Source organism: Poeciliopsis prolifica, unplaced genomic scaffold, assembly GCF_027474105.1.
Source record: "Poeciliopsis prolifica strain line A6 unplaced genomic scaffold, Auburn_PproV2 SCAFFOLD045, whole genome shotgun sequence".
Lineage (NCBI taxonomy): Eukaryota > Metazoa > Chordata > Actinopteri > Cyprinodontiformes > Poeciliidae > Poeciliopsis > Poeciliopsis prolifica.
Genome location: NW_026562420.1, coordinates 4,136,164 through 4,157,953, shown reverse-complemented (window position 1 = coordinate 4,157,953; position 21,790 = coordinate 4,136,164). Strand labels below are relative to the sequence as shown.

The window sequence follows — 21,790 nt, the reverse complement described above, 5'->3', positions numbered from 1 at the left end:
TCCCACCCCTAGATTTCTATTTCAGATTTTTTAATTCTGTTTCTCATAAGAAATGGGACAGCCATCTCTAAAAAAGATAATAAAACAATATATCAGGATCAGTCCTCTTGACTTGATAAGGCGCTATACATGTACATAGTCTGTAGTCTGTGGAGTTGAGGAGGCAGAGGGAGGGTACAAATCCTGGGAATAGAAAGAGGAGCAGATAATGTGAGGGTCATTGGTCTTTTAAGAAGTAAGAGGGTACTTTACCATGTGGACAATGAAAAAAGAGCAGTGAGATTTCGTAAATGATCATAGTAGAGATTGGAAGCTGGTGGAGTGTACAAAGAACAGTGGGGATGTGTTCATGTTAAGGGTCCTGTGAGCACTGTTCTGAACATTCTGTCATTTTTGTGTGTCCTCCCCAAAAATCCCCAAAGTCATGTTTTACGTGTTTTCTCTTCTATTTTGATTATTTATCTTTGGTGATGAGCTCAGTCATTTAGGCAAGAGCACCTCTTTACCATCACCCTAATCTCTAGCTCTCTCCACAGATTCTCAATCAGATTCAAGTCAAGACTTTGGCTGCATCCACTCTAAGCCATTAACATTATGTTCAGTCAGAATAAAGCAAGTTGGCAAAACTAAAAGGAGATCTTATATCTGAATTTCCTTGTGGAATGAATAGTTTTGGGCTTAGCTGTGGGTAGATTATTTTTGTTTAACATCAAGTCTGATGGAAGTTAGCTTCATGATCATTCTAAGAGCAGTATGCTGTATATGAGTTGCTGTGAAATGGGAGGATTCCCAGTGGGATCATTATGATCTTCTGTAGGTCTTATACAGCAGACATAAGCTTTGTGATCCACTGTTACTATTTAACACATTTCTCCCAGGTTGTTTCATTTACCAAACCATTGAAAGCACACCGTGCACAGACTGGTTCAGCCTTGACTGCATTTTAAATGCGCCTGAGCCGTAATCAGAAATGTCTTTCCCAGAAACTGTAAACGTAAACACAAATATGTTTTCCAGGTCAACGTTTTTTCAAAATCCACCCTACTCATAGTTGATGTTTGAAGTCATCCTGACAGGGCCAGGGTGGGGAGAACTGTTACGTTGTAAAGGTGTTCGAGTAAATGATTATCGTGAACATATTTACACAGTAATCAGGGTTGTTAAATTTACAAGGATCCAGCGTGAATAATGCAAAGTAGTCAAAATCAGAACAGGCCTGTAGACAGGTGCTGCAAAGAAAAAGACCAACTTGGAAGTTGGTGTTCTATTTGTAATATTCTGAAGGATTTGCCATCTAACGTTAATCTTTCTGATCCTGTTTTTTCTTTGTACAATTGTTCTTAACCTCTTTATTTTTTTTTTCAAGTTAGAAGCATGTGAACATTTTTATCTGTTGTTTTTTTCATGTCATTACTCTTTTTTTTCTTCCATTTTTTATTTTCAAACCAATATTTATAGTAGATAATATAACTACATTCATTATTTATTCAATGAGAAAAAAAACACAACAACAAAACAAAACAACAACAACAAACAAACAAGCAAAAAACCCTAACCTCCCACCCCCATCTCAGCTCAAAGTCAACCTGATAGAAAAGAAAATAAAAAAACAGATGTAACATTAATCCAACAAAACCACCCATATTAGTGACCAAAACAAAATTCAGCAACAGGCACATTTAGTCAGGCAAGACCTTCAAGTTGGAAAAGTAGGAAAGAAAACATTGCCATTTTTGATAGAACTTCTGTGTGGTTCCTCAAAGGGTGTATTTGATTTTCTCAAGCTTCAAAAAAAAAATTACGTCTTTAACCCAGAGAGATGTCGAAAGACATTTTTCAGACTTCCAGTGTAGCAGTAAAGTACGTCGAGTCAATAAAAAGCAACCATTTCCATGTAGAACTTTGGCATCGAAGTAGGGCTGAGGATGCCGAATATGGCGACTAATGGACAAGGTTGCAAATTTACACTCAGGACAGAGGACATAATTGAGAAGTAATTGGACCAAAACCTATATAAGCTGGGACAGAGATAGAACGTGGCCGAGATTGCACGGGGAGCCTTTGCATTTATCACATATATCCACCATATCTGGATAAATCTGAGAAAGCCTTGATTTTGAAAAATTAATCCTATGTACAACTTTAAACTCAGACGAGCAAGACGAGCAAGAAGAGGAAGATCTGATTCTATCGATGGCGACATCCCAACTATCTTGAGTCAGCTGGATTCCCAACTGTTTTTCCCATGCATTTCTAATTTTGACACTAGGATCCACTCTCAGCTTTAAAATAAAACTAAGAATCTTAGAGATGGTACATTTCTGAAGTGGATCGAATGCAATAATCCTTTCCCAAGGCTGTTCAGGGGGTAAAGAAGGAAAATTAGGGAAACATTTAGAGGCGAAATTCCGAATTTGTAAGTATCGAAACAGATGTGTACCAGGTAAACTGTATTTAGAAGATAGATCATCAAAGCTATCAAATACTCCTGATGCATATAGATTTTTAATTTGCTTTAAACCTCTGACATACCAAACTGAAAATGTTTGGTATGACATTTTCAGACAAAGATGGAGGAAACAAATGGTTGCTGGTCAAAGGGCATAAGGATGAGGCAGCAGTGAACTTAAAGCGCCTTCTAAATTGAAACCACACTTTCAGCGTGTTAAGTACAACTTGATTATTAGTATATAGAGAAGGTTTTACAGGTAGTGAAGAAAAAATAAGGCCAGATAGTGAAGACCCATTACACAAAGATAGCTCCAGTTTACACCAAGGAGAGCTGGATGAATTCAGCCAATAATTAATTTTGTGTATGTGAGCAGCCCAGTAATATAATTGAAAATCGGGCAATGCAAGTCCACCACTGAGTTTACAGGTTTGCAATAATGCTTTACGTACTAGAGGAGATTTTCTTTTCCAAATAAAGCCATTGATCAATCTATTCAAGGAATCAAAAAAGGTTTTTGGCATAAAAAGAGGAATAGACTGAAATAAAAAAAGAAAATTGGATAGGACATTCATCTTGACAACATTAATCCTACCCAAAAGGGAGAGAGGAAGATTGCACCAGCACTGAAAATCCAACGCTGTTTTGGCAATGAGAGGTGAAAAGTTAGCTGAAGCAAGGCCAGATAAAGAACAAGTCACATTTATACCAAGATATTTAAATCCATTGGGACTGAGTTTGAAAGGGAAGTCAGAATATTGAAGACCACCAGGAGTAGTATTCATAGGGAAGCATTCACTCTTTTCCAAATTCAATTTGTAGCCTGAAAAGGAGCTAAAATTATTTAAGATACGCAAGATAGTAGGGACAGAGGTGGTGGGATTAGATACGTAAAGCAACAGATCATCAGCGTATAAGGACACTCGCCTTGGGAGATGTATACAGAAGTCGAATCCAAGAAACAAAAGTATCACCAAATCCAAATTTCTTCAAAACAGCGAACAGCTATTCCCACTCAACCCTATCAAATGCTCCCTTGACTTCGGGTTCATCCGGAGAATGCTTTGAATAGATAACATTAAAAAGAGTGTGCGTATTAAAAAATAATTGACGTCCCTTGACGTCATTTTGCTCCTCAGATATAACCAAAGGAAGAGCCTTCTCCAGCTGAGAAGCTATCACCTTGGCTAGTACCTTTACATCTACGTTCAACAGGGACAATGGTCTATAAGACCCACACAAAGTTGGGTCCTTGTCTTTTTTGTGAAGTAAAACAATAGTTGCCTGTGTTAATGTTGAAGGTAAAGTCTTACGTTCCAAAGATTCATTAAACATAGCCAATAATAGTGGTGCTAATTTTCCGATAAACTTTTTATAGAATTCGACGGGAAACCCATCAAGGCCAGGGGCTTTATTTGACTGCAGCACTTTTATTGAGTTTATTACTTCCACCAGGCCGAGTGATGAATCCATGGTCTTGGCAGTGCTCGCGTCGATAGAAAGACCTTGAAGAAATTCTCCCATTTGATTATTATCAGTGGGAAATTCTGATGAATATAAGGAAGAATAAAATGATTTAAAAGTGTCATTGAGTTCGATAGGGTCGTTTGTAATTACCCGTTGGGTATTTTGAATACTCTGTATCATACGAGAGTTGACCTGACGCCGTAACTGGTGTGCCAATAAACGGCCAGCTTTGTCGCCATGTTCATAATATGAACCTTTACTGCGTAACAGTAGACGTTCAGGTTCCTTGGTGGATATTAAATCGATTTCTGTTTGAACACCCATAAAATTAAAAAAAATTAAATAATTCTGGTGAAGGATCCATGGCATATCTTTGATCTAATTGAGCAATGGACGTAGCCAATTCAGTAAGCCTTGAGTTATGTCTTTTGTTAGACAGACGTCTTTGTCTAACAAAAGACATAACTCAAGGGTTAATTTCATACACGTGTATGAAATTATTTGTCCTCTGAGATAAGACTTAAGTGTTTCCCATAACAGTGAATATGAAGTGGAATCATTCTTGTTAAACATCAGAAATTCGTCAATTGCATTGGAAATAAAGTTGCAAAATTCTACATCTGCCAGTAAAAGAGAATTAAACCGCCACAGAGGTTGGCTACATTTGTAAGATGCCAACTGGATATTTAATAATAGTGGAGCATGGTCAGATATCATTATACTCAAATAATCAGAGAGAACTACACATGAATTGAGTGCCTGGTCAATAAAAAAATAATCAATTCTGGAATAAGAGTGATGAACCTTAGAAAAGAAAGAACATTTTTTTCTGGTATGGTTTCGACATTTCCATGGGTCAATAAGACCACTCTGCCTTGTGAAATCAGAGAATGCTTGGGCCATTGAAGTTTAGTTAAATTGCAGGGATTAGATCGGCCAAGCTCTGGATCAATGACACAATTCAAGTCACCCCCTAAAATTAGCAAATGAGAATCCAAAAACAGGAGTATGAACATATGTTTTGATGCACAAATGTGAATAATTCCCATTATTCTACTAATTATGTAAAGAAAGAAGATTATATTTTGTATTCTTTTATTCCCAGATGCCTAAAAGGTCACATCTGGATAGTTTTAATTGTTCTATATATCATGAGAACAAACTGAGTTTCTTCAGCTACATTCACGCGCCAGCCCCATTTGATCTGCTTTAATCAAACTCCAGTTTGTTTGCCTAGAAAGTCTGGTTCTTTTGGGGAAATGTTATTGTAAAACTGAACTCTGATTTGGATTAAAAAGCAAACTCCGCCTATGAACCTAGGTTTCATTCATTTGAAGTGAACTCTGGTGTGAATATGTGAATGCCAAACAGACCAGAGACTACTCCAGAAATAGGAACCAGATAACAACACAGGGCATTCTAATCTATTGCTAGCAGGAGAAATAGTTTGTGGTTTTCAGCTAAAGACAAATCCTACAACCACTGAAATATGACGCCACTCCATTTTTGTGCGCATTTTGAAAAGTAGGAAGTTTTGTTCAGTATTTTTAGAGATTTTCATGTCAATTCAGTGGTTCTTAGTGCAACGCCAATACAGACGAGGAGGGGAAACAGATTTTTCAAAAACTTTTGGCTCATTTGACAGTGCAGTGTAAAAGTGAACCGCAGCAGCTGAAATGTAACAACTGCTGCAATTTTGGTCCCCAATTGAACCGAGTCTACAGTACCGTCAGGTGTGAAAACAACCTTAAAATGTGGCCATATGGTTAGGCCTGGTTAAAGTCAGGTTTCTTAAACTTCAATTCTCACTGGCTAGTGTTCTTCAGCTTGTAAATGCATCTCTGCTTTAACAGAAAAGGCTTATATAATAGGGTCATTACCAGACCTCTGTAGAACAAGCTGGAAACAGAAAGTGAAACAAGATTGGAATTTGACACACTTGGCTTAGGTGAATAAATGGGTTTTTATTGAAACATTGCTGTTTGTTTGAGGTGAACATAACCTGTCAGAAAAACTGAGAAGCTGTTGATCTGATGTTTCAGGTATCAGTTTGGGTGTTGTGGTGAGGGAGTATGCGTCCCTTTCCCATCTCCACAAGCAGTATTTCGGCTTCCCAGGAGAGATCCTGATGCGAATGCTGAAACTGGTCATCCTTCCACTCATCATTTCAAGTATGATCACAGGTAAACTGACAGAGTGACTGCTTTATGAATAGTGAATGTCTTGGTTTTACTGATTTTTCCTGTTATAAATAAAGACTTTAAAAAGTCAACTTGTTTGTTTTTAGAAGAAACTAAAAGCTACTTTTAACATATACTGTGAACATAATACATGCTGGACATTTCTATTTATAAATAGGAGACAGACTTGCTGTCTTTTTTGCTTGTGCACCACAGTTATCACAGTCTCATTTAGCACTCAGATGGTGAAGGTAGGGTAAACATGTTATGCTGCTTGCAAATTAATTGACTGTTTATTTCTATCATTCTTTAGTAAATATCAATTGAGGTAGTTATCTTCACACCGACAGAGAAAGGAGCTAGAATCAGCACACAGCTTCAGGTATTAAAGCTAGAAACCAGTGATCAGAGGCCTGGAATCTGAGTGTGCTACATAACACAATTACAAATTCAGTCTTCTACCATTTCCAGGATTAAAGGACTATTGTCCCAGCAAGATCTAGAAACACTCATCCATACATTTATCTTTAGTCACGTTGATTACTCCAACAGTGAGGTCCGGTCTACCTAAAAAAAAAATTAAAAAAATAAAAAAACTTCAGCAGCAGCTGATCCTGGTTCTCACTAAAACCAGGAAGATTGAGCACATAACCCAGTTCTAAAGTCCTTCCAAGAATGTCTGATTGATTAGTAAAGGTGTGACCCTATTAGAAGGCAAGGTAAGGTATTTCACATGCTGCTCCATTTAAGGCAAGGCAATCAGCCCATCAAAGAAAAGACAGAAACAACTGTAGAAAAACATAAAAGCATTCATAAAACAAACAAATGTAAACATGTATCTGAGTAGGTATAATAGAAACAAATGTTTGATTGAATGTTGAACAAAAGACATGGGGCCTCAGGTATAAAGAGTGTGTAGACAAAAAAATGTGCGATGTCTTTTTTACGCACAAGTCGCATGCACAATAATGAACTTAATAATGAACATTTTCATGCTAGTTTTTCCCTAGCATGAAAATGTGCAGTAGCTACGCAAACCTTTTCTGTAAATATAAAACTACAAAGCATCAAAACTCAGCTAAATACACTGAAATCTGACTACATTCAGTGTTAATTTGACCAGTGGTCCTCAACCCCTAGGACCCCAAGCCCTGGGTCTGTGATCCGCGCAAGAAATAATCAAACATAACATAATAATCAAACATTTTTAAGGTTTGAGTCTGGAGGATCTTGTATTTTGAAAATCTTTTAACCGGATTCTCTCTGTTACGTCCTGAACACCAACATTGATCCACAAGCAACAAAATGATCAGGAACAGATCAGATTATTTGGAAATTTTCTTTGTGAAGGAAAAGGCCCAGAGAAGAGACATAGACAGAATGGATTTATCCCTGTACGGTATTCCCACAGTCCAAGCTGCTCTGCATGACATGGTGACCGGCTCGTTAATGAGGCAATGAAGCTTCAAACTGCTTTGTCACATAGAGACCAAGCAGGCAGTGCATTAGCAACACTTCGGGTGTCATTATCTCCTAGAAGGGACCACCTCGTGGCAGAGAAACGAGCTCAGGGCTCCATTATTATTATCGTGAGTTAAAATTTTCACAAAAGTAAAATGTTTTTTTTTTTTTTTGTGGCGCATCTGTATCTTGTTTTGAAGGGATATATAAACGTTACCATAGCGACCAGAGTCAGAGAGTATTAGGGCAGTGGTCGAGACGAGATGAGAGGAGAAGAGCTTGTGACCTGACAGGATGACAAGAACCGATAAAAGTCCATCAGGTCCGGTTGGTTAATGTTTCCAGCAACATGGCAGGAGCAACAAGAACCAATTCCAGTCAAGAACATCCCGATTCCAGAAGAAAATCCAATAAAATCCCCAACATATCATACGTGAAGTTAGAATAATCAAACACGATGGCGACATAGAAGCAGTAGTGATAGTTTGTGGATCATTTTAAGGGACAAAAGACGTAACAAAAAGAAAAGCGTTTGATAAAAGGGAGCAGCTGCTCTATTTGCTGCACTATGATTTGGAGGTGAATTATGTTTTTTCGTAGTTAACATTTTTAATTGAATAATCATAACCTGGTCTAGAGCCAGCCTCTAAAAAAAAACAGTAAAGAACATTATATTGATTTTTTTTAACCAGCTATAAGGGGCCAGACTTGTATCATCGGGACCTGTATTCAAATGGCAACTTGTACTGCAAAATATTGTGTTTAGCAATTTTTTTGTAATGGGCAATGCAGTACTTAATTTAGAATTATTTTTTATGATATTTATGAATAGAAATTGTGTATAGCATTGGCTTTATTTATTTGAATATTATTTTGTAGTTGTTCAGTACAAAATGTTGTATGTATGCAAAATAGTTGGATAAATAATGGGTTTGTCTGTTCCCGGTCCTTAGCCTTGCTAATTACTCTTTTTGAAGTTTGATTAGTGACTGTTGTGTTGTTTTGTAATTAATTACCCAAACCTCCCTGGAGTCACTTAAATAAGGTAAAACTGACTTAATATATTTATTATATGTAATATAATAAATATCACATATAATATTTATTATATATGGTTTTGCACATTCTGCACTGTGCAAAAAACAGTGCAAAAAACAGTGCACAATGTTAAGGTCAGGATGTTTCTGTGTCTGTGAACAGAAAGCTGTGCTCAGATTCACCACAGGGGACCTTGTAATCAGTGTGTTTTATGGGGTACACTTAAAAAAGAATTATACAAAAAGCACAGGAATATATGATTATATATAATAAATATATTAGGTCAGTGAAAGAGCAACTTGTATCTGAAATAGTAAAACCATAACTCATAATTTCCACTTTTCCATAGATGGACAAACGTTCTTGTTTCAAGAAAAAGCCCAACAGCCCAATAATGCTCAGATAAAAATTATGGTAATGCAAATTCTAAGTATGATTTTCAAATAAAGTTCAGGTTAATGACTAGTAAGAACTAGTCATTAATCCGACCTTCGACCTTGATAATAAACTGGTTTAAGGTTTATTAAATCCATGAATTAAGTAAAATGCTTTTTGTTTTGAGTAGATTGTATTTTCATCTCCAGGGGATCAGACCCCACAAGTACTGTGTCACTCCACAGCTGCTTGTCTATCATTAATGTTATAATGTAGTCTGATTCTGTTTCATACATATACAGCTCTGGAAAAAATGATCAGTCCTCTGATTTTACTCTTTATAGGTACATGTTTAAATAAAATGAAGATTGTTGAACTCCTGATAACATGTCTCTGAAGTTCCAAGCAAAAACTTACTATTTATTTTCAGAAAATGAGGAAAGGTCAAAATAATAAAAAAGATGCAGTTCTTTCAGTCCTTGAATAATGCAAAGAAATCAAGTTTATATTCATTTAGAAACAACAAAATTAATGTTTTAACTCAGGAAGAGTTCAGAAATCAATATTTGGTGGAGGTTTTCAAGGGTTCAGTGCAGTGATCTCTTAATTTCTTCCAGACCTCTATGTAGTTGTTAACCGTTTTAGTTGGACAAAACTACTTAATTTCTTATGTGAATGTATGTAATTAAGCAGTGATGTTTAGAAAAATGCACCAAAAAATAACTTCTCTTGGTCCTTAGCCCTGCTTTTTTTTATTTGGATTTTTTTTTTTTATTCCTTATTTTTATTCTTGTGAGGTGACCTTTCAGCACCATTTAAGTAAAATATGTGGTTATCATTATTATACATGCTTATATTGCTACACACAAGGATGTTGCCATGGTTATTAGTTCACATGGTGGCAGACTTCCGGATATTTGTACTAATTTATATATGTAATTATGAGTGGCGACAGGGATAACCAGCAGCTGTTCCCTCAAATTGGGATTTATAAAAGAAAGGTGCGCAGCCACGTGCGTGTGCACGACTTTATACATCTGGATTTTTTAGTGCGCACTTTTCTAAATTTGTCCGTACACCAAGTTTTAGTGTAAAATCTGCACACTCTTTTATGCATGAGGCCCCATAAAAGAGTGCCACCACGTGAAACAATAACCATGCCAAAGGCCTTTTCTTGTGATCATATAAGTATTAATATTAATAATAACTATATATTTTATTTAAAAGGTGCTTTCAGGGCACAAAAGTTTTAAAGAAAAAATATCTAAAAAGTTTTTTTTAGATGTATTTAAAGATTTAAAGATGACAGCATGTCACAGAGTACTTAGAGTGGGGAAAGCGGACGTTTATTCTAAATAGGGAAATCATGTGCATAAGTTAAACATTTACATAATAGAGATGCTTTCTGTCCATAGAGGTGCATTCACAAAGCAGGCATTGCTCAACTGAAGGATGACTGTATTTGTGCCGGTAATGGACGACTCCATTTTAAAGTTTTGCTCAGAGCTCCAAGATGATCAGTCTGGGCGATTTAAATGCTAATAAATCATCAAATTTTCCAACAGATCAATGTGTTCTCTGGGAACGCAATTTCTCTGGGAACGCAGAACCGGGTTGCTGGGGCAGAGAGGGGTGGGAGGTCTAAAATCCTATTTAGAGTTTTCCAGACAATAGTGGAACACACACAAACACACACAAATGACTAAAACATGTTTGTATTGTTGTAACAATTAAACAATCTCCCCTTCAGTTCAACCTGATAATTGGAGATACATTGTTGTTATAAAATAACTTGCAATTAATTATTGGCAAAGCCCAATGTAATTTTCACAGGTGGCGGAGCGTTGTTGTTAGCAGCTGCTGAAAGTAGCTAAAAAAGTTACTTTTAATGTAAATTTGTTACTTTCTACATCAAGTAATCCGTTACTTTTTCAAGGAGTAATCAGTAATCCGATTAGTTACTTTTTCAAAGTAACTATGCCATCACTGGTAGTCATAAAGGGATGGACATGGTCAGCAAAAATGCTCAGGTAGGCTGTGGCGTTGACACGATGCTCAATTTATACTAATGGGCTCAAAGTGTGCTAGGAAAATATCAACCATTACACCACCACCAGCCTGAATTGTTGCTTTCATGTTGTTGACACCAAATTCGGACCTTACCATATGAATGTTGCAGCAGAAATCAAGACTCATCAGACCAGGCAACGTTTTTCCAATCTTCTATTGCCCACTTTTGGTGAGCCTGTGTGAATTATAGCCTCAGTTTTTGGTTCTTAGCTGACAGGAGTGGCACCCGGTGTGGTCTTCTGCTGCTGTAGCCCATCCACCTCAAGGTTCAACGTATTGTGCGTTCACAGATGTTGTTCTGCATACCTCGGTTGTCACAAGTGACCGTTGAGTAATGGTTACCATTCTATCAACTCGAACCAGTCTGGCCATTCTCCTCTGACATTAACAAGGCATTTGCGCCCACAGAACTGCCGTTCTTTGGGCGAGATATTTTCTCTTTTTTGGACCATACTCTGTAAACCCTAGAGATTGTTGTGCGTGAAAATCCCAGTAGATCAGCAGTTTTTGAATTACTCAGACCAGCCTGGCATCACTGCAGTCTTGGCCATGTCTACATGCCCAAATGCATTGAGTTGCTGCCATGTGATTGGCTCATTCAAAATCTGCATTAATGAGCAGTTGGACAGATGTACCTAATAAAGTGGCCGGTGAGTATATGTCTTTATGTTTGATGATGGGCTTGTTGTTAACAGGTGTTGCAGCCCTTGACTCGGAGGTGTCAGGAAAGATAGGTCTCAGGGCTGTTATCTATTACTTCTCAACAACTATCATTGCAGTTATTCTCGGTGAGTTACTATCTTCTTTCTCTAACAGGGACCAGTTTAAGAGTCTGATTAGTTAACCATACATAAGTAAACCAAACTGTTAGAGTATTAACATAACAATTTCAAGCAAAAATATTTTAGATTTGGTTAAAGTATTTTCCCAACCAATTTTCACCTCATAGTTTGTAGTTTTAAAACAGTATTATCCGAATAGGAATGAGTGGTGATCCCTGAGTTTTCACACCTTAACTGTTTTCTTGCCACCAAAAATATTTTTTACAACCAAATAGGTCTTTTATAATTATGACAAATAGTGTGGAAGTGGAGCACTGTATACTCTGCACCTCATGAAGCCAGAGAAAAGTCTGCTCAACCCAGAACTTTATCTTGGATCTCATTAGAATGACTATAAAGTGTTGAAAATGTAGGTGTTTTTTTATGCATACAAATGTAACTTTTCAATGCGCCAGTTTACATTGATATCAATACTCGGCTCATGTCTACTGTCGAGTTTGTACTGTTGCCTTGGTAGTCAATCTGTATCCTTGGCAAATAATGCTCTAAGAAAAGGTATAACCGGCACCCCAATAATATTCAAAGTTTTTAATAAAGGCCAAAATAATTTTTTTTCCCCTTATTAAAATGTATTTATATTTTTGTAGTTCTTCAGTACCAGGCACCCATGTACTCTTTGGAGTTGTGCACACTATTTTACTTCTCTTGTTAAATAATGACCTCACTCTTTGAAGGAATTATTTTAGTGATGACGATCAAACCGGGTGTGTCTCAAGAAGCTGAGAACATTGACAGAGCAGGGACCACCCCCAATGTTACTACTGTTGATACACTGCTGGATCTCCTGAGGTGAGTTTCTTGATATGTGTAACTATCAATGTTTTGTGGCCCTTCCTAAACTCCCAGTTGGTCAGGGCAGATGGACGCTCACACTAAGTCAGGTTATAGTTCTTTGTGAGGTTTCTCCTTGTTGGCAACATGCTTGCCTTTTTTTTTTTTTTTTTACATGAACTTATATGCATGCGTATAAATAGAGGTGACTCTGCAAGCTAAAAAAGTAGTTGCGCTAACCCTAAAGTTCTAATCATAATATTAGTTCTGCTAACACTAAAGCACAACAGCAAAAGTTTTATGAGAAAACAACAAGCTCTTCATGAAAATCCCGCAAAGACGACTTTGGGGGTCTCAGAAATGTTGCAGTAATCAACATGATGCTGAAGCAATTTATCTGTTTCTGGTACATTTTCTCTTGACAGAAACATGTTTCCAGAAAACCTGGTGCAGGCTTGTTTTCAGCAGGTCAGCCACTTTTTACATTCATTCCACACATTTCCACAGATGTTACAAACCATTTAAAATCTTTTCCGTCATCATGCTATAGTGAGAAGGCTGGCAATGAACCCGTAAGAATCTGCTATTAATATGTTTTATATTCCATAATTTTACTGTAGTACAAAACAAAGCGGAAAGAGCTGGAGCCAGTGAAAGTGTTGACCAACACCACCACGATTGCACCTCTTGCTACTACAGTCATGACAGTCGTAGAGGTAGGTGAGCCCTCTGAGTTTACTCACAGTGTCTGATGGGAAAACCCAGGAGGGATTTGATCTTTGTGTTATGGGGGGTTTGTCATTCCAGAACATCACTAGGGAGTATAAAATTGTTGGAGCGTATTCAGATGGAATAAACGTACTGGGCCTCATCGTGTTCTGTGTGGCTTTTGGACTTGTTATTGGAAAGATGGGAGACAAAGGCCGAATACTCCTGGAATTCTTCGATGCCCTGAATGAAGCCACCATGAAACTAGTGCAGATAATTATGTGGTATGTGTTCATGATTAATTTACTCTTTTTGTTTTGTTTTTTTAAGAGACCCTTACAAATTAAGCAGACTCCCACTGGTTTGGTGGGTTTAACAGTGTTACTCTGGGATTTTTAAGTTTGGTTTTGCTTTTTCATCTAATTTATTATTATGTTTTAGATCACTTTTGGGTTGCCCTTCATGGTTGTTTTAGTTTTATCTTAGAGGTTATATATTATGGTTAGAATTGTTCTGTTATTGCTTTCCTTATTTCAGCCTCCATGTAGTGTTTCTAGTAATATTTCTTTGTTATTTCATCATCCTAGATTCAGTTATTCTTACATGTCTGGTTCGATGTATACATTTTTTCAGTGGTTCCAGTGAAGTTTTTCTAGCTCCTCCCGTAGTGTTTCTAGTTTCTTATTTTGTCAATATAGGTTTAGTTAGTCTTTTGGTCTGAATTTATATCCATCTTTCTTTAGCGATTCTAGTTACGTTATTTCTTTATTTAGTCCTTCTTGTTACTCCAGCCCTATGTTCCTTAGTTCTTAATGCTAGATCAACCTTGTTAGACCTAAGCTGCAAAGGCCTATTGTAATCACAAGATTTCTTAGTTATTAGGCCTGAGCAGCTCAGCACTGCAAAGGCCTATTGCAATCAGTGTTTTTTTTATTTTTCTTGATGCAAATGAATTGGCTTTTTGGGTACTTTATCATATTAAAAAAACTCACTAAACTTGGCGGACATGTCAGGACTGCGAAAAATGTATGTATTTTAAAAAAATTGCACTAGAAACGGCTCAACATAGCCAAATGGAAACTCTTCATATTCATCGTAGAGACATGAAATTTGATACACTTACAGAGCTCCCCAAGATGCACAGAAAATTCTATTAATGTCATAGTGCAAGTCAAACATGAAGTCAGCCATTTTGGATTGAAGTTTGGATTTCGACTTCTTAGAGCCTTTGCATATGATCAGACTCCTTCTAACGAATTCGATTGATCGGCTTCAAACTTGGTCAGATTGTTCATAAGGCATAGCTGATTAAAAGTTACTAAAATGGTGAGTTTTTGTGCATGCTGAAGGTGTGTTACCAAGGGTCATAGTTTACTTATTCGCCATGAAACACAAAACTCTTATACCTCCTACACAAAAACTCATAGACATAGAAATAATGAGACATAGAAAGTCTGATGCAGCTGTGATCTTGCATGTCGAAATTATTGCACCTTGATGTTTCATGGCGAATAGTTTAGCTTTGACACTGAGCCACACCTGCATACTTTGAGGTACGAGATGTGGTTTTGAAGTCTGTATCTTAAAAGCTGGACGAGTTCGATCAGATACGACGTCTATAAAAATGACATGATGGCAGCTTCGATCCAAAAAGGCTGACTTCCTGTTGGGTTTGAACCAAGGCCCCAAGAGACTTTTTTGTATGTCCTAACAAGATATATATGTGTACGAAGTTTCATTCTGGGTTAAAGGATGGCTTGGGGCTGAACATTTAAAGTATTCTTGGGGGCGCTGTAGAGAAATTAGGCCACACCCACCAACAATTGTGGATTCCTGTTGGGGGGTGGATAAGGATCCATCCCAGTGAGTTTGGTGCAGCTCGACTCGAAACTGTGGAATTCAGAGCCAAACAAACTCTGAACTCCACAGTTACAGGTCACTTTGCCACACCCACTTACTCCATCAAAACTAGTCAGGGTTAGAATCCACATCACACCAACATGTCTTCTGTCTCTGTTTCAAAGGGGTCAGATAGAGACCATTTAGAGTAAAACATGACACTTTCTGTTCTCAGGGGGCGTGACTTATGTGATGTCATCATTTGACCATTGGGTATTGTGGGGCACCTGATGATGATTAACCCTTGTGTGTGCAAGATTGAAGTGATACAGGGACTTCTGGGTGAGCAAGCAAGACAGCGACAGATTAACCAGGTGGCTCCCCGACATATTTTTAGAAAACACAGGTTTGAGGCAAGCGCGGAATATAAAATAAACTTGAAAATGAATCGAAATGCCCAAACCTAAACCAAAGAGCACTCTGTTGTCTCGGCAATCAATGTTGAGAGAAGAAGATACGAACGAAGACAATATGGCTAACCGCTCGGGCTGGGAAGCGTCATTACCGGCTAACGATGTAGCTAACGAGACAGTTAATCTACAAACTATTCTCGAAGAGTTAAGAGAATCAAGTAGAGAAAATGGGGAGGGCTTCCAAGAGGTTAAAGAGGAGATAAAGAAGACTGGACGTGGCAGAAACATGCATCTTGGAAGTGGAAAACAGGATTTAGCAGCTCGAAGAAGTAGCTATGAAGCTAAGTAAAGTGCAGGACGAGTTCGAAGCCAATCTAGTGGAGCTCAAGGGGAGATCGTAACAGGAAAACTTGAGGCTCCACGGCATTGTGGAGAGCTCTGAGGATGGCTCACCATCTATCCCAGCCTTCATAGAGAATCTACTACATCGAGCTTAGCTTCGACCTGAGCATTAAGAGAGCTCACAGGTCTCTGGGTCCCAGAGCTCCACCAGAGGCCCCCCCTTTATTCCTTCCAGGACGCACTGCAGGGAAAATAAACATTTAATCATGAATACTAATTATGTATACACTTAGTCATTTTGATAACACGCTAATATAAACACCTAGAGCCTGTTTTGCCTTCATTATGAGCCTTATATAAGGCTTTTACTTTTTTTTCGGCTCCAAACAGATTTGTTTTTCGTTTTTTGGGTCCAATACGGCTCTTTCAACATGTTGGGTTGCCGACCTCTGTCCTAGGGATTTCAAACTATCAGCTTCATTCTTGGTCAGATTGCAGTTAAGGCATGGGGCTTTAAAAGTTATCTATAAAATTGACTTTTTGTATATATTCAGGGGGTGTGGCAGAGCGGCATACTTGGCGTACTCACCAAAACAAACTGAACGCTAGTGTGACCGGTGGACTTCTGCGTTGTGTGTGTGGTGATCGGATGAACCACAAAACATCAAGTCTGGGTTTGGAGGCAGTCTCCGTTTATTGATCTGTCAATTGGGAGATATTAGCATTAGCACATAGCATGTGCTCCAGTTCTCCAGCCCAATCTATACAACATAACAATGTTATAACTCAAATGAAAATATTCAAACACATATAATTAGCACAGATGGAAAAATAAACATTTGAAGAATATGAATGAAAGGGTTCCAATGGACCACAAAACTTGCCTCTCCCCAGTGGAACGAATGACAAAAGGGAAGAGGAAATGAATAACTTAACATTTATAACAGTCCTGGAGGACCCTGAACAAGAGAAGAAGAAAGTAAGGCGGAGCTGGAGGACCAAACCCCCCATAACAGAGACAGAAGAACACAAGAACAGCCAGATCAAAACTGACAATTACATTAAAGAAAACATTTTTGTGTAAATATATAACTATTAATATAGACCCAGTTACACTATACATTTCACATAGAACACTCAGTTGGTACCAACACTTGACATGAGTGATCCTGGTAGGATGCCTGACAATGCTATGTTGCCATAGTCTGACGTCCTCTAAGCCTCGCCCCCTCAGAACAGGAAGTGACTTTTTACTTGAAAAGCTCAAACTCTGGCTCTCTTCCCCTAATCCAGATGGTCTTGTGTCAGATGACAGATAACAAATTGGCCTCACTTGCTTTAAAACACCAAGAGGGTTCAGTGGAGGCTGTGGCTGTCGCCGCGGTGTAGTGGCAGGTCACGCCGCGGCCATACATTTGGCTTTAGATTCCACATGTTTTGACTGAGCTGGGCCAAACTCACTGTGATCAATCCTTGTCCAACCCCTGACAGGAATGCAGTCCAGTTTTTGGTGGATGTGGCCTAATTCCTCTACAGTGCCCCCTAGAATATTTAAAAAAGAAATCAACCCCACACCATGCTTTAACCCAGAATCTATTTGTATTTTTGTTTAATTTACTAGTGTTTATGTATAAATATATATATATTTATTTATCATTATCAGTATTATTATTTTTCCGTTCTTTATTTCTTTCTTCTTCCTTTGGATTGTGTGTGGATGTGTGTGTGTGTGTGTGTATATCATGTTGCTAGATGTTATTGGAGAGATTGTATCTCTGCTGGCTGTTTGTCTTGCATTCACACCTAGATAGGGGCGTGTTTGGGGTGGGTATTGGGTTTTGGGAGAAATCAGCTTGAACTTCTCTCTCTTTCTCGATAACAACTGTGTTTTCATTGTACTGATGATTGATGTATGTCAAGGTGTAAAATACAATAAATAAAGTTGAAAACAAAAGCATTTAATTCTAGTGAGCAATTAAAAGATGACTAAACTAAAACATATTTCCTGCATATTGGTTTATCATGGTATTAAGGCTGTCTGTGGCTTCTATAGTGAAATATCAGGCGCACCACTGATTTTTGTATATGTATATTTTCCCTGTTCTTATGTTTCTTATGTGTACTTTTCAGCTACATGCCGTTTGGTATCCTGTTCCTTATTGCTGCAAAGATCATTGAGGTGGAAGACTGGGAGATCTTTAGGAAGATGGGTCTTTATATGGTGACTGTGCTGAGTGGGTAAGCTGCCTCATTACTCTGAATCTGCCTGTTCCAGACACCAGGATTTATGGCTGACATTTGGGTCAACTCTCCCTTCAGTGATGGAGTAAAAGCTGAGCTCTTGGTGGGCATTGATAAGGGCCGAGGACATTTAAAACTGCTCAACCTGCAGATGCAGTAATGAACGCTTCTCAGTCTAAGTGACACAGTTATAGTGCACGGTAAATCTTCTCTTGTTAGGTCAGAGGGTGAGTCAAAGGTTCCAAACACTTCAGGCTTCAATATAGTGCTCACACCACTGTGTTGTGTTGCACAACACAACACTACACAATATTACACAGTTGTTAATGCCATGCTGCCTTACTAAGGCAAAAATGCATTCAATTAATTATGTTCACTTACCTTGAACAACATTAGATAATTGATTTAATCATTACAGTCTGGGATATTTAATCATTTTTCAAAAGCACAAGCAAAAACTGCTGTGTCGAGATCAGGGTGACAGTGTCCAACAACTTACGCATCCCTCCTGGTATCAGACGGCTGAATTATCTCCTCACATCAGGATTTCTCCTGGGAAGCTGAAATACTACATGTGGACGTGGGAGAGCATCTCAAACATCAACTACTTAGTTTCTCTGGCAGTTAATGGTCCCTTGAAACAATCTGCTATGTCAATATAAAAACACATTTATTCACCTAAAAAAGTGTCTCATATTTCTGTCCTCAGAGCCTGCTATCCTGCTGTCCTCAGTCAATTACTTTCTGATCTTTCAGTCAAGATCTGAAACTTTTAGATATATCTCTGCATGAGCACATCTGGTTCCAATAAGCTCATCACCAATGGTCACTGAGTGGGACCACTGGAGAGGTGTTTCCATTAAATAAGAAATAAAATTTAAATTACACATGAAGAAGCTTGATCATCTCCTCATAATTCAGCTATGGTTCTAGCTCTCATCATCTATCAACCAATTAGAGGAGATGTTGGGGTCTTATTAAGGAGATAGAGCATCAAGTCCCATCTACATCGGGAGCAGCTAGTATGCTGTGTTTTGTGGAAATCATAGTCTCTGGTTTTACAGAAGAGTTATGGATTCAACATGTTCAAATGATGCACTACTCTCTATGAGGTGTGTGACGTGAGAGCTCTGTTGGAGCCAGCTGCACACTGTCTGACAAAACAAAAACAAACTCTCATCCTCCTACCATTTCCTGTTGTCTTTATGGTTTTCACCTGTGGTAACAGCCACTTGTCGATCACTTGATTTTGTGATGCCAAAAAAGTGTTTCCATTTTAATTTTGCAAAATATATCTATTTTGATATATACGGCTGAAAAACTACCTCATCCTAGTTCAAAAATATTCCTAGAAAAATTAGATTTCTTTTTGAAATTGCATTTTCCATTGAGCAAATTTATTTTACTAATTTTAATTTGACCAATTTCCTGGTGAATGGAAACACACCTAGGAATATACTTGTTAAACAATCCTGTGCACATGCACTCACACCTAAGGGCAATTTTAGAGATCACTTTATCTAGCAGTCATGTTTTTGACTAGTGATGGGAAGCCAGAGTAACCTCATGGAGATCCTCTATTCTAAAAATATAGAGCAAACTAAAAAGTGGTGTTGGATTATTAAACATAGAGCAAAATACAGCAAAGATAGTTTTGGGAAAATTTAAAAAGCCTCAGGAACCTAGAGCTACATTACTTAAAATCATTCTAAAACATCAAGAGGAAGTAAGACTGCATCAACTTAGTGTAAATAAGATGAGGGATGACTTAAGACATTCATCTGCTTTGTTCTACAGATTAGCTATCCACGCCACCATCTGTCTGCCTCTCATTTTCTTCATCATTGTGAGGAAGAATCCCTACACATTCACCCTAGGAATGGCTCAGGCCTTGGTGACAGCCCTTATGATTTCTTCCAGGTCAGTAAACCTTTTTTCTTTTGCATTTCACTTATTAAGATCCTATCTGCCCATCTTTAAGGGAAGTCAATTCCTCACAATGTGTTTCAGCTCTGCTACGCTACCTGTAACCTTCCGCTGTGCTGAGGAGAACAACCACATTGACAAGAGGATAACTCGCTTCGTGCTCCCAGTGGGTGCCACCATTAACATGGACGGCACAGCACTCTATGAGGCAGTGGCTGCCATTTTCATCGCCCAGCTTAATGACTACCCTCTGGATGTGGGCCAGATTGTCACTATCAGGTCGGTCATTTGTTTTTAGTATAGGTGAAGTATTTGAGAAAAAAATGTCATGAAAGGGAAAAAAACTCAAGTAATCATTTGGGCCAAAGAGTTCTAGAGCTTAGATAAGTAGAGGTGCACCGATTGCAGTTTTCTGGCCGACCATCGATCACTAAGTTGGCCAAATTCGGGCTACTACTGTTAACATGCGGACGGGTCTGTCAGCTAGCCTCTCTCACAGCAGAGCAGAACTGGACAGTGCCTGTTTTTCAGTTCTTTGTGGAGGAAGATGTGTGGAAAAGATTGATTTCACATGTAAGTATCGGCTGATTACGGTCTCCCAAAACTAAGAAAATTAGAGCTGATTTATAGGTATACCCCTGATGATTAGTTGTCACAGTGTTTTCAGGTGTTAGCACAAGTTGTGCTTTATTTCTCTTCTTTCAGCATAACAGCAACAGTTGCCAGTATTGGAGCAGCAGGAGTCCCCAATGCTGGACTTGTCACCATGGTGATTGTATTGACGGCTGTCGGACTACCTGCCAGTGATGTTACACTGATAGTTGCTGTGGACTGGCTTCTGTAAGCGTTTTTTCTGTTGTCATCCCATATAATTAAATCAAGTCAATTTATTTTCACTATATTGTGTTCTGTTAATCCTACAACAAACAAGGCATTCTTTGGGATCTGCATCAGACCGGTGTAAAAAATCAGTCTGTAAATAGCTAGGACAGAACATGAACAGACACAAGCACAAATAAAGTTCAAGTATGCACAATTAAATGGAATCTTAATATTTTAACATCTTGAGAAAGTTGTGTTTGATGTTTCTGCCAAAGGCCTTTTTGAGGACCCTCACTGGACAACAACTAACTCACATTTTGTCCAGTGAAAACTAAAGTTTCAGTTTCAGAAGTGAAGGCTCACAGTAGAACTGTAAACCTAATGGGTTTGTGAAACCAGGGAGGACGATTGTTAAAGAACCTACTGTAATGTATCTGAGAGACTCACTGATCTATGACAGAACATGCAGCAAGTTAGTGACAGGACAGGCCACAACCTGATAACAGATATTCTCATATGTCCATGTTCATAACTAGGTTTGCCCTGTTGTGAACGCTGGCCAGTTGTGAAAGAGAATTCTAACCAAAATTAGCAGCAACACATTTCATACTCAAAGTTCACAAGGCAGAGTAGTCCCAGTAGGTTGGGCATTCCAACTACTTCTCCTTAAAGCTTATGAGTCCTTAGAGCTGGCTTCCTTCATGAACACACCTGAATCAAATGGAAGTCATATTAACAGATCTCTGTGGACTGAATGCTGTGGTGGGTACCACTAACTACAAAAATAATTGTGCTAAACCTAAAGCAATAATCATAAATATTTGTTCTAACACAAAAGTTAGAACC

At 38.2% G+C, this 21,790-nt stretch overlaps 1 protein-coding gene across 3 annotated transcripts in view; it reads left to right on the top strand.

Moving 5' to 3' along the window:
• slc1a1 (solute carrier family 1 member 1) overlaps window positions 1-21,790 on the top strand; it is a 28,006-nt gene that overhangs the window by 3,904 nt on the left and 2,312 nt on the right. The window contains exons 2-11 of one of the 3 annotated variants that reach the window (XM_055056505.1): window positions 5,959-6,099; window positions 11,736-11,828; window positions 12,557-12,671; window positions 13,079-13,121; window positions 13,274-13,369; window positions 13,461-13,645; window positions 18,086-18,193; window positions 19,994-20,116; window positions 20,207-20,401; window positions 20,828-20,962. In XM_055056505.1, coding sequence (XP_054912480.1) covers window positions 5,959-6,099; window positions 11,736-11,828; window positions 12,557-12,671; window positions 13,079-13,121; window positions 13,274-13,369; window positions 13,461-13,645; window positions 18,086-18,193; window positions 19,994-20,116; window positions 20,207-20,401; window positions 20,828-20,962 — 1,234 coding nt within the window. Of the gene's footprint in view, window positions 1-5,958; window positions 6,100-11,735; window positions 11,829-12,556; window positions 12,672-13,078; window positions 13,122-13,273; window positions 13,370-13,460; window positions 13,646-18,085; window positions 18,194-19,993; window positions 20,402-20,827; window positions 20,963-21,790 lie in introns of all 3 variants that reach the window. The other 2 variants (XM_055056503.1, XM_055056502.1) reach the window with 2 other exon arrangements.